This window comes from Pezoporus flaviventris, unplaced genomic scaffold, assembly GCF_033815535.1.
Source record: "Pezoporus flaviventris isolate CSIRO_AGI_PZ_B2104156 unplaced genomic scaffold, CSIRO_AGI_Pfla_v1 ptg000015l, whole genome shotgun sequence".
In the NCBI taxonomy this organism is placed as follows: domain Eukaryota; kingdom Metazoa; phylum Chordata; class Aves; order Psittaciformes; family Psittacidae; genus Pezoporus; species Pezoporus flaviventris.
Genome location: NW_026892563.1, coordinates 17,283,942 through 17,297,657, shown reverse-complemented (window position 1 = coordinate 17,297,657; position 13,716 = coordinate 17,283,942). Strand labels below are relative to the sequence as shown.

The window sequence follows — 13,716 nt, the reverse complement described above, 5'->3', positions numbered from 1 at the left end:
TGAGCAGTGCCCCAGGGCAGGAGAGATTGCTCTCAAGCCACTGTGCTGCAAGTAAGGGAGCTAAATACTTTTAAGCTTTTCAGGATCATAACATGCAAACAACTGTTTCCAACATTTCCTTCCTCATTTTTTCTCTTGTGTTCAGCAATTCCAACTGTTTTTTTCTTACTCTTCTCAGTAAAGGCCCAGATGGCTAATGTTCTATCTTGGGTAAAGTCCTTCAATGTTCTCTTTGATCCCAGCTCTAACCTGTGACTCTCAATCAGTATCTCTTTCTACCTGCTGACTGTCAACCCCCTTGGCCTCGATTCTGGCCAAACAGAAGCACTGCAGCCCCCTTTCCAGCTCTGTCAGGGGGGAAATCAATAGACTAAGCTGAAACAAACCTCATTTGTTTCAGCCTTCACCAGTTCTTCACAGTCTTTGCGAAATTGCTTCCAAAGATGCATCAACTTGTTGCACCATCTCCCTATTTATTAACGGTGTACTAACCTCAGCCTTCAAGTCAAATTTAATGAGAAGCTGATAGACCTCACAGGAAGGAGTTGACTACCCTGTGACCGTCTTGTGTCTGACACACTCCTGATAAAGTGGAAAGCAAAGAAATGCACAACCTACATGAGCGTGTGGAGACAGGTCAGGCAGAATTTCTAAAACCCGAGTTTAAGTTTCCCTCCTTGGACATGTGCCAAAAGCCATTTTGACTACGCTGGCTGTACGTGACTGTGGGGACTTGGAGGTAGCTGGATATTTATGCACAGTCCATGTCAGTCCACGGTTTGGCTTTGCCTTTTGAAGCTGATTGGTTTGGCTACTGGAGCAAGCCCAGCATATAATCTAGACTCAGATGGGCCTTGATTGGCATATGTGTGTACCAATCTTGGGAGTAATCAGAGCACCAGCTGGCCCTTCTCCAGCGCAATACAGAAATAACCTGGTAGTTGCCAGAACAGTTACCCCGTAGCAACAGGCTCCTCATATGTTCCTGTAGAGAAAAAGTTTGTTTGGGCACAAATAAGTGATTAGGCATGCATTCATGTGTATCTCCATATGGCACGGATTTTTCCTTCTGTGAATCTGATGCGGGAGTTATTGAAAATGTCTGTGTGTACCAGCATCAAAGGCTGCCTGCCTGCAAGACTGTTTCCAGTCTATCCAAAGGCTCTTGAGATGGCTGTCACAGAGCAGAGAATGTAAATAGTTTCTTCTGATTTAAGGGTATCTTGGAAAACAAAGATACACAGCACGAGTGATTATCCTTCTTCATTAATCTCTTTTTTTTTCCTGGGCTTCATCATATTTGTTGGTTTTGCTCTCCAATGCCTCAGCTTCTAACAGTGGCACTTTCCTAGTCCTGTGGCTCTTTGGACTTACTGTGACTCATAGTCCTCTGGCTTAAACTCAGGCTAATTTCCTGGCTTAGTGTTTCTTATTGATTTGAGGAGGCTTAGAGCTAGCCAACAGGAAATGTCAGACACTGACACTTAAGTGCTGTTTAAGTCATATAAATGAATATAGCCCTAACATGTATTTGTTTTCAGAAACAGTTTTCTTAGTTTGCATTTCCTACATAGAACATCATTCCCTTTTGTCTTCTTTCCTCTGTGCATGTCTCTCCATATCTCCTCTGCATAGTCACTGCAGAAGGAAACATCAAGGAACAAGTTCACAGAGGCTGGGTTTTGAGCAGTCTTGGTTACCTTTCCACTACCTACCCACCCAGCCTTCTCCCACCACTCAGGCATGGCACAAAATAGGCCCCACTCTGCCTGCTCAGTCAACAGAAGCTCAAACCTTGTGTCCTATCATTGTATCCCTGGCTTAGGCCTCTGTGACCCAACTGCATTTGTCCTGTCTACACCCTGGACTGCAGCATGCTATTAGGACAGAGGGCTTGAAAATAGGGACAAAAATGTGTTGAGCCAATCAGTGCAGGCTTCCTTCATGAGCTGGAGGAAAAGAAATGCTTTTTTCCCTTGAAGATGAGGCTTGGAAAAGCATTTAGAAGTAATTAGTCAATGAGACATCATGAAAATTCAGGTGATTTGCATTCCAGCTAGCTCGGAGCAGAGGGACATCTGTTATAGCTTCTTCATCAACATATGCATTTGCATCTTCCTCTCCTTTTTATGCAAAAATACTTTAATCATTTTATTCTAGTGGTGTATTTCAGGCACACAGGGAGAGTCCTTTGTTCCCCAGTAGGAACAAAGAGATTTGCTTTGACATCCTGCAGTGGTCAAGTGTACAAGAGCAAACCTGATAAAATAATAAGTACTTAAAACCCTATCAAGAAGATATTAGACTCATGCATGTTATTTCAAGTGCTCTTGAATAAGGTGCATGCTATTTGGTAACATCCTCCTATTAGCTTGTTTAGTCATATGTTAAAGGAATTGCTTGTCATCCTAAATTACCAGTTGAGTCAGAACCGTATGAGCCACAATATTTTTCTTCGGTGCAAAGGATTACAGCGTTTTATAGAAAACATGGGTTGTAATTACGCTTTGCAGCAGCAAAGGGGGAGGGAGGAAGAAAGAAGAGGACTCATCTCAGAGGATTTTTTATAAAATACCAAAGTTCATTTGATTTCAGATGAACTTGGTTCCTTATAGTGCCTAGGGGTTTCCAAACACATTAACTAGAGCTGGGTAGAAAAGTTTCACCAGCCCCCAACCTCCCACTTGGAGGCTGGGAAGAGTGAAGGTGTTTAGTGAGGCTTTCCCATACCGTTGCAGGAAAAGGATGCTTTCCCCTTGGTCTCTAGGAGGTGTGGCACCAAACACTTCCTCTTTCCTCATGCTTGTTTCCATGAAACCTTCATGGAGGCTTCATCCTTGTTTTACCCAAGAATACAATCCAGAAAAGAATGATAAATCCCTGTGACACAAACAATTTCCTTTTGATACTTCCTTATTGCTAAGATGGATGAAAAGCAGGTGATTCTGTACCTGGTCCCATGGACTCCACTGTGAATTAGGGTTGGCAGAAGACAGCCTACCAATGAAGAAGTGTTGCAATGCAGCTATGAATCTGCAGCTGTGTAAGCCATGACAGCAGAGACTGGTAAGGCTGACTTGCAGTGAGGCCTTACTGGGACTGGGACTATGCTCCCTTGAGCTTTGGTCTCATTCTTCTTCATGTGAATCCAGAACACAGCAATGAAGCCATCAGGTTTGTGCTGATTTTGACTATAGCATGCTGTTACTTCAATTAGTACACTGACAATTAGCATAGTGCAGTGTCGTGGGGTGAAGGTAAACAGTCATTGGGAAAATGGGGTGTGCATCATTTATTTCTTAAGAAAACCAAGCTACAGTGCAATTACTGCCTACCTGGTGGTAAAGAGGCACCGGGCCTGTTTCTTTCCTCATGCTGATTTCATACCACTTCATATTCATTGATATTTAGTCAACCAATTGCTGCTTCAAGCCAATGTGAAATTCTCTTCAGGCTCATGGTGTCAGAACAATAAAAACAAAGTCTCCCCCCTTTCCCCTTTCTTCTTTCCCCCGTGCATTTGAAGCAACTAATTTTCCATTCTCTGCTGCATCCAGAGTTGTGAAAAATGAGCAGATGTCTTTGCTGATGAATATGAAGTGAATATGATTATTTTTCTCTGCATATTTACATCTCAGCTCTAGAGAGTTACATGTGTGGATTTTTCTGAAGGTAGACGAGACTCCCTATTTTAGATATCTCTCTACCACTCCTCATCACAATGCTTGTTCTGTTGGTTTCCACACACAGGAATAAAAACTGCACAGATTTGCCTCACTGTATTGAAATGTTTTAGTGAAACTGTGAATCATAACTTTTTATGATCTTAGTTCTCTTAGAAGTACACAATAAACCCATACCCAGTAATGAGCAACACAGAGATTGCAAACTGGGATCCACTTTTGAAAGACCAAATTGTTCAATGAACTTGAAAAAACTGCTGTTAAGAAATACTTCTTTTCATTGCTCATAACTAAAGTTTTGAACTCAGATCCGTGAGAAATCATTGCATCTCAGTAAACACTGTCATGGATAAAAAAAATCTCCAATGATGAGTGCCATATTTTATCCTGTGAGACTGAGCTCTTCAAGCTTTAAAGCCTGAACCAACTACTAACTGTTAGGCTTCAAAAGGAACTCCCCTTTTAGGAAAATATATTTTACCTGTCACTGAAATGTTTCTTGCAGGCCATTGTTGCAAGCAAGGTACTCAGTGTAATGAAATACTGAGCTGATATCAGATGTTAATGCATATACGATAGGAAAGTCATATTAAATTCTTCAGACTTCTTTAGGCTGTGAATTCTGGTGCCAGTGATGGTCCAGCATATTCCCTGCTCAGGAGCCGATCTCCCATTGGCATCAAAGACAGGCTTGACCTACAGAATTGACTTTGCAGCCCAGGCTTTCTCAAAATTGAGGGCATTTGCATCTGAGGTATGGTCTTATGACTCCCATAAAAGAGAAATTTGTGCAGAAGGCTGGCTAAACTAGATCTGAGGCATGCTTTGGCCCATTTTTTTGATAAGGGAAATTAACTGTCCCTTCACAGCCCAAACATAGCACATATCAACCTAGTCATGGAATACTCCTAAAATGAAACATCTGCATTTAAATCTTTTATTAGTGCTATTGACATGTGGTCTGTTAGGTTTTTACACTCTTTGAAGGAAAGAGGTTGGCAGGGCTGGAGCAGGATAGCTCATTCAACGCTAATCAAAACACATCTGAAGCCTGACTGCAGGAAGAACCATTTAAGAAAGTGTACCAAGGCAGTAGTTCTCCCATCTCTTCACTCTGTTAAACGCCGCGTTCCATTTGTCTGGGGTCATGTTCTCTAGTCCTTTAACAATCAAATCACTCAGGAGGATACACCTATAGGAGGGGGTCCTCTCAATAGACCTCAGAGAAAAGTTATTCCTGTTGTTCATAATAAACCACTTCAAAGAAGACCAGGCACAAGAAGCTCATGGCCATTGGCTCTAGCAGCTTCAGGGCGACACTTAATGCTGACTATGTGGATTGCTGGTAGGGCTGGTGGCAGAGTTTCCATCTCCGTCTCCTTGCCATCTTTTGCCCCCACACGCCTCAGCTGTGTTTTATCCCTCGTCACAATTACACACTTTCCATGGGATGTAGTCAGAGACTCACACAACTCCTGAAAAGCCCCATTCTGCTGATGGGTGGGCAGATCACCTCTTAATAGAAGTTTGTACTGCCAGAGCACCCACCCTTGGCAGCTGCCAGTGTGAACAAGTGTCCATATCGGCCAACGCAGGTCGGCTTCCTCAGATGATTTTTCTCCTGTTATAAGACTCTCTGGAATACCTGTTTCCCCTAGAAAACCAGCGTTGAAGCCATTGAACTGCAGTGTCCTCAGAGATCTTAAATACTTCAGGCACTGCTGCTTTTGAGCAGCATCAGAACAGCTCCTGGGAAGTACATGCCGGAGGAGCGGATTTGCGAAGCGCTGCATGCCTCTATGCTGGTGTCTCAAGGCTAATGCAGGATGCTTGCAGAGGTCACAATGTGCCCGTTGTCCCGGTGCTATTCCACAGTGTAACAGCTAACCTGCAGCAGCATCACAGGGGCTTTCAGGTGGCTGATTTAAAGGTATCTTGGAAAACAAAGCCTAAGCTTTGAGACCAGTGGTAGAAATCATTTGCTCCTCCCTGGTAAGTGTGTGCCCTCGTGGAGGATGTGGCCTTGAAATCCCCCAGGCAGAGGTGGGGGATGAATCCCGGGTGTCTTATTATTGGGGAAGGAGGACTTCTGGACCCCCATACGCACCTCTCTGATGGGCAGGCCTAATCTCAGCAGCATTGTGAGGTGCTGCATGGTGCCTGGCACCTGCCAGCACAGCAACCTGTGCGAGGTCCACCCTGCTCAGCCTACCCAGCTCTAGGCCTTGGAGAGAGAAGAAATAAGTGATACCTCAGACGTTGCTTCGGGGTGCTTTAGGAGTAATTTGTTTCTGGAGTCCTCTTAGGTTCCCACTTTGTTCTCCCAATTCTCCATTTTGTGCTGGCCCTAGCTATGAACCTCTGAAGGACCTGCGTTGTGTCTGACACCATCACCCTGTCTAAGGGTGAGCAGCACCTTCAGAGAAATGGAGGAGATTATGAGGGTAAAAGAGAACTGGTCGTGTGGCATTGTGTGAACACACAGGCTGAAGTGAAGGTCAGAGCAGAGGGTGGACAGGTACCACCCTGCTGCCATGGCAAGTTGCACAGGGATACAGAAACATGTGGCACAGTCAGGGCTGCAGCCAGCCTGTGGAGATGGAACAGCCAGGGGAAGATGCTTACATGTGTGTGTGCAGGCACACTGAGAGCAGGAAGTGTCCATCTGGGGAAGGTTATGAAGCAGCAGAAAGTGAAGACTATTTTGACCCATCTGATTTCTTACCTGTCCCTCCTTCTGCGTGCAGATGCATATACAGAATTTTACTGCGGGACCAATCCTGTCAGTACAAGACTTGAATTGCTTACACTTAGCTGTACCTATGAGGCTGGGAGTGAAAGCTGGTAGCATTGTCAGTCTTCTAGATGGGGCTGAGCAACACAAATGTGTCAGTCTCTGTTGATGGCACGCATTTCCTTGCCCACCTCTGAAACTGAGATACCCGACAGCCCACATCATTGCCTCTGGAACAGGCTTCCTTCTTTCCAATGCAGTGTGAAACTGTGAATCAAAAAATGTCTGAAAATGAACATGGCCAGTGGGGTCTAGCTCAGCTGTCTGGATGCTCTCTCTCCTTGCTGAGGCAGATGAGTGATGGGGCACATTATGTTAGCAGCATCACATGGAGAACAGAAGTCTAAAATTTAATATAAGAAGAAGTGTTTATCCCCAGAAAGAAGCCTATGTGGTTTGTTAGCCAGATGCATAACGATGGCAGATTTGGACTGCACACATATGAGGAAAAATATGTAGTACATATTCACATGAGAATACAACATAAAATAATATTGACTCATCTGTATTGGGTGATACACTTTTCTCTTTTACTGTTAGTTTTTGTCCTTAATAGATGTATACCAGGAGAATAATCTGACATGAGTAGTCCTACTGGAGTTATTGGGTTATTAGTTCTGAAAAGCACATGTTTAGAGGCCTAATTAGGGCCTGAGGTCCCCCAGAATGTGGATTTACGGACCTCACTTTTCAAGAACTGGATGTAAAGTGTCAAAAGAACTACCTGTAAAGAACTCTTATTCCCTAATTCTTCTTGGTGCCTGTGACACCCACTGGAACCACAAATCATATTCCCTGTTACCTAAATTGAAGGTGTCATTTCCTTGTCTCCTCCCAAAGAGGATTTACTTAATTATGCATGAGTTGGAGCATGCCATCTTTGAGACAGACACAAAAAGGACACCTTGCTTTTGTTACTCTTGCTTTTTAGCTACCTTCTGAATGTGAATGGACACCAGTAAGAAGCAAGTCAGGGGAGCAGCTGTGGTAGCATCCTTCTGAATGTGAATAGATATATGAATGTGAATAGACATCTGAATGTGAATAGACATCAACAGGAAGCAAGTCAAGGAAGCAACTGTGGTAGCATCCAAGCAGTGTGCCCAGATATGAAAGTGGAGTAAGGCTTCCCCATCCTCTCCTCCCTCTTGTCCCTGAGACCTCCTGGCCATGGCTGGCTAAGGAGAGCTCTAACACTGTCTGTCCTGTTTCTCTGAGATCTAACCCTGTCACCAGCACCAGGCAACAGCTTTGTGCTGCTGTCAATGCAGGCTGATAGCCAGATCCTAGTGCCCAGTTTATTTGTGTGCTCTGAGACTACTTCATGAGGCAATCTGAAACACACCAGAAGTGGTCAAAAGCACAGTCCTCTTCTGAACTGGACCACACATGCAGGTACCACCGGGGCTGCTCGGGAAGATTAGGCTTGATGTTCCTCAGTTTGGACTCCCTATAGCAAACCATTGCTCTGTCACTCCAGGCTTTTGTGGTTTTGCAGCATCAGGGCAAATGCTGAGTGACAAAGCCTGCTGTGTAGGCTGAGTGCTTGTCTGTAATTTCATGTGCCAATGAAGGGACTTGGCAAGGGAGGTGCAAACCAGCTTTTCTACCTGTGAGGCCTTAGGCATGGGCAAGGTTTGTGTCACTGTGTTGTGGTTCTATCCCGGAAGGACGTGGTGATGCTCTTTTGTCAGGTGTCATCGCTGTGCCTGTGTCTTTGGCTGGCCCTGGCTTCTTCAGCCCCCATGAATTGGTTTAAGCCTAACTGGTTATGGAAATACCAATGATAATGCAGCTGATATTAGTGACATGGGAGGGATGGACTACTTTCATGTCTTTTTTGAAGTAACTATTTAAGAAGTGGGTTCTCATTTGTCTCATTCATATACTTATATGACATAAACCCACCTGTTAACCTGCTTTGAAAACCATTTTTCATGGTCCCAGCATCTCACCATCATTTAAAGAACTTGGCAGCAGACATAAAGCACTAGACCAAGACCCCAGAATACATATTTTATATCCTGTGCTACCTTTAGTCTGCTGAGGTACTTTTTGCCTGTTTTCCCTTCCACTCTGGGTCTACATGTCTACTCAGTGAGCACCTGGGGTGAGGGACTTTTCCTTCTTTTGCAGTTTTAAACTTCTGCCATTCCCTAGCAAGGCCAAACAGTGCAAAATCATTGGCACAGCCAGAGTGTATTTGGGATTTGGGAAAGGGCACTTGTGATTGCTCTTATCCTTCAGACACTGCACTGGAGTCTCCTGCTCTCGCCCTGCTGCCCTGCCATCAAGACCTGCCTCTGGCAGTAAGGCAGTGCCCTGAATGTTGGGAGTCTGGGCATCAGCACTCAGCAGGGTCAGCAGCCTCCTGCTCCCCCTGGGAAGGAGGTGGGAAGCCTGGCCCTTGCCTTATCCTCCATCACTGCCTGGGTACAAAAGTTGGGGCTGAACAGTGACACACACACACCTCTCCTCCCTCCAATGCACTTTTTTGATGCTTCACCAAATTCTATTGTGCCACTGAGCTAAATAACAGATTTACCAATTACCCACGAACAAAGTCCCTATTAATGTAGCAATTAGGCTACAAATTATCAGTTACATACCAATTACCCATTTCAGTAGTAATTATGTGATTAGGTTACGAGTCACCACATTCTATACACAAGCTAAAAATCAGCACAAACCCTTTATTTTAAAATGCCAAATAAAAAGATAATGAAATACAGAACATAATGAAATACACATAAACAGCAGGCATGATGTTAGGCAAACAGTGGAGGATTTTACTGCTGTATTATCTTGCATGCAGCAACTAAAATCAAGTTGCTAACTTTGAAATTCAACATTTTATTTTTACCCAAATAAAATGTTTTGTAAGTTAGGTTTTTTTTCTTTTTTTTTTTTTTGCCAAACCCAACACTTTATTCTACAGGGAATTTGGTTCTCTTCTAGTCTTATATGGAGTGAAAAAAATCAGGATTCTTTTTCTAACAAATACCATATCCAATTTAAATAATCCGTTTTCCCTCCTATTTGTCTGATGAAGTCCTGAACACTACCTAAAGTCAGTCCCATGTCAGGGTAGCATTACTGGTGTCAAATAATGAGGCTTTCAAAAAGTGTGTAATTTTAGCTCTTAGTGCCTTGTGGGGAACCAATAAGAGAAGCAGGTGCCAAAAATCAAAGGTGGCCTCAGGATGGAAACAGAAAAAAGATGAAAACTTCAGAAAATAAATGAAGCCCCTACCTAAAGTGAGAGCCCTAAACTCCTCAGAACAGAGCTAGAACAACTGCTGGTGGTTTCCCACAAGGACCAGCACGACACCTCGTGAGGAATGGTGAAATTTGTATTCCAGCATTAGGGACTATGCCAAGGTTGACCTTATCAGCCTTCCCGTTGATGGCATCACAGCCATAGGTTTCTTGGCACTGTTGCATGGTTGGAAAAGTTGATAAACTGGAGGACTGATAGACAGGAGAAACTGTCGCTACTGCTAGAAGCCATGATGAAGTCTCCTCTCGGTGCTGGCACCAGGCAGAAATAGATCCTTCTCCAAAATGGACAGGGATACTTGCTACCTTCTCAGAACACTTCCACATAGGTAGAAGGAACAAACCTAGAACTGCAAATATGTTTTTTGTGCTTTCAAAGCACCTCTCATTTTTCAGGTCTGAATAGCTGAGCTGCTGTAATTGGAGCATGGCTACTGAGTGCAGTCAAAAGCAGTGAGCATAAATAGCAGATCCTGGCTCAAACCGAGCAGTTGTTAAACCAGACGTGGTAATGAAGCCAAAGGCAATGGGGTCCAAAACTAACTCAACTGCTTAACTGGCTTCTGCTGGAGACAGTGTCGGCGGAATATGCACCTGTCCAAAAAAGGAGATGTCTGTGTTGGAAAGCCGAATCTCTGGAATTCAAAGAAGTGTGGAAAGCCAAGAGAGCGGTGTGGATTTCATCTTGGCTATCAGCTGGAATTATCAGCCTTGGAACATGTCTTACAAGATCAGGCTCTGGAAACTCCCTATAAGGAAATGGCCCACATGTAGTAAATCATTTCCAGGCAGTTGGCTTGGCCCAAACAGTGGCAAAACCCCATAATAATAACACTATATCGTGGCAGATGAAGACAGACACATTAAAAAGAAAAAAAGAGAGCGAAATCACAGTAGCAAAATGTGAAGCTACAGAGAGAGTAAAAACCTGCTTAAGAAATGTTAGGAAATAATGTTTCCTAGGGTACAAAATAGTTAAGATTTCTTTTCCTGTCAGTAGCAAAAAGCAAACACACAAAGCTACATCAAGGAGGCTGAGTGGAACCAGCAACACCCACCCCACGGACACACAATTTTATGGGATTTTTGCTTCTGTAACGAAATGCCCTAAAGTTCTTGGAGTACCTGCACCACCAGTCTCCAGTCATTTTGATTTGCAGACTCCAGACCTTTTTCCAATGAATGTGTGGACCAAAAATCAGAAGCTGAAGGTTGCTGCCAACATTTGCCTCTCCACAGCTGCCTGCCCTGGACCCCTGTATGTCAGGGCTCCACAGGACATGGACTGAACACCTCCAAGTGTGTGATGTGGTGGACAAACTCCCCCTTTCTTATGTCTTGCTGGCCTAAAGAAGACATCCTAAAACCATCATGGCACTCCTCTGCTTACTGTCTACCCCCTGAGGATGAAGCAAGGGCTGCAGACTCAGGGGAATCTCAGTATGAGTGGCTTAGCACTAAACACTGAAGGAATTTCTTGGGGGCTACTTGAGACAATGGTAGCACAACCCTGAGGGCTACAGCTGTGGTTTGTCAGCCCCAGTGCTGTCCATGTGGGCTTGGGGAGGGACTCTGGAGAAACATCAGGACGTCTTGGTCCTCCTCAGTGTCTTAGGGTTTATTTAGTATAGGGCAGGCATGCAGGGAGAGAGCTGCTGAGAAATGCATGACCACTGTCAAAAACCCTTTGCAGACAGAGCCTGCCAAGCAAGTAAACAAGTTCAAGTCTGACACATGCTTCCAAACCCTTGGAATAACCCTCCTTCCATAAAGATCAGACATGGGCCAGCTTGCCTCCACCTCCAGGTGCTTGCTGTGATGGTGAGGGTGCACCCCATGGCCAAACTGGCTGCTCTGACCCACCAGATAAATAAGTGAATGAGTAATAACAGCAAACAGACACACCAACAGTGCCCCAGCTGGAAATGTACTGGCCCTGCTCGAAGCAACAGCATGCAAAGGAAGGCCTTCCACTGTCCTGAGAGACAAGCCATAAAAACAGATGATAGAAACAGCCACGAAAGAGCTGGGCCATCAAGGACTTGATTTCCAGCTTCTTCTCCAACAGCCTGGGGCTCTAATAACACAGGTTGTACTTGGGTACCTTCGCAGCTGCACGTGGGAAGCTTGCGCAAGACCGGTTGGTGTTTGTCCTGGCACAGCTCCTCATTTTCTTGATTTCATGAACAAAAAATATCCATGTTTAGGCTCTGTACACACAACGGAAAGTTAATAAAAAGAAGACATTTTCATACATTTTTCAGGGCTGCATCTGTGCTTGGAAGCTCAGACCCAGGGTTGTTCTTGCCATCCTGCCTTTGCAGCTCCAGTAAGGCAGCACTGTTGATAATAATGAAAGTGTCTTTGCTGTCCTTTCCTGGAAGCTTCACCTGGCTTTTCTGAGGGTTAAACTTCCCAGAATAGAGATAGTCCATGTAGTTTTCAGGCTTGCTGGAAACAATATTGCTGAGCATCATGACAAAGAGAAGAAAGCCGAAAAACCCAATGATTATGAGGATATAGAATGAGGCCATTAACTCCTCTTGCATCTCCAAGGCTGGGTTGCTGAAATTATTGAACCGAAGAGTCTTCTTTTGTTCTACAAACATGTGGAGTAAATTTGGCATGACCGAACTGCTGTTCGTGTGGTTGCTGAAAGCCATCTTAAGCTTTCACTCTGGCTGCAAGAGCTAAGCAAAACAAAAGAACCAACTTAGCAGGTTAATGCACACCTGTACCTTCTACTCAGGTCCCGCACACCGTTTCCTCTCCTCTGCTGTGTAGCTATCTGCACTTGGCTATATCCTTTAGCTGCTTGTCTTGCATGCAGAGAGCCATGGTGAAAGTCAGTGGCAAGTTAGCACAAGAATTCAAAGAAACAGCTTTCTGCATGAAAGATGTATGTACATGCACAGGCACATACTACTCCCTGAGACTGTTTTGCTGGTGATGTACTGTCAAAATCAGGACATGGTAATAACACTGCCAATTCCAATGACTATCTCAGTGGAAATAAGATGAGTCGTTCTAAGGTACCGGTATAATTCAAACAGTAACACCACAAAGGTGAGAGAGAACAGTACTGCTGTTATAGCTCTGGCTCCTGAATGGAGCTAAATCATCCACAGTAAAACCTGCTGACTTGAAAAAGAGCTGTGGAAAGGAACTAAACGAATCCAAACCGATGCAAGTTTGTTATCTTGTTGAGAAGGAAACTTGAGAAATTATTTTCTGCCAAATTATGTTTCTTGAGGTTGTCTTTTTTTTTTAATGAGTTTTTTTTAAGTCATTTTTAGCACAAGAAGAGCTTCAATCATTGCCTCTAAGTAAACCATGAAATCTTTCCATTCTGAAAAATCCCAAGATAAAAATTTTTTGACTCCATCTCCCAATCCCACATCCAAAAAATAAACTTTTGGCAACAGCGATTTTCCAATTTTGATATAAATCTATGTATAACTTTTGGCTCTCTGAAACCCCTTTCTTTGGGAAGCATCTGATAATCTTAGAAAACCTTTGTGTAAATCTGGTCCTGCCCAGTTGTAAAAAGCAGCCAAGAGTTTCATTCCAAATCTGCAACTTCTGCTAATTTAAAGTCATTCACTTTCCTTGTTGCAGTTTTCCTTGCTTTTCAGCCAGCACTGATAAACCTGTGTAGCTCTGATGTTGCAAAGAGTCTGTATGAATTTGAGTCTGCACCCCATGTATTGCAGCAAGAGCCCTGGTGGTTTACAGGACCTGCAGATTTGACCACTCCCTTAAATCTCATAGAAGAGACCATTTAAAGAGCTAAATAAGAGTAACAGAATAAAAAGCTCTGAAAAATTTCTGATGGGGACTAGGGAAAGCTCCCTCAGGGCAGCTCTGCATGACAGTCACTCCAAAGATGTTCGGCAGGCAGCCTCCTTCCCTTTCTCATCCTGCTTGCAAGCACTGATGGCAAGAGATGTTATGTCTTCT

General features: G+C 44.0%; 1 protein-coding gene across 1 annotated transcript; it reads right to left on the bottom strand.

Moving 5' to 3' along the window:
- Positions 1 to 4,606: 4,606 nt before the first annotated feature.
- On the bottom strand, positions 4,607 to 6,041 carry CUNH21orf140 (chromosome unknown C21orf140 homolog). Its single transcript, XM_061453121.1, is given in 2 exon segments — positions 4,607 to 4,960; positions 4,963 to 6,041. Coding segments are annotated over 2 exon segments (720 nt in total). The 5' UTR covers positions 5,477 to 6,041; the 3' UTR covers positions 4,607 to 4,754.
- Between the last annotated feature and the right edge of the window lie 7,675 nt (positions 6,042 to 13,716).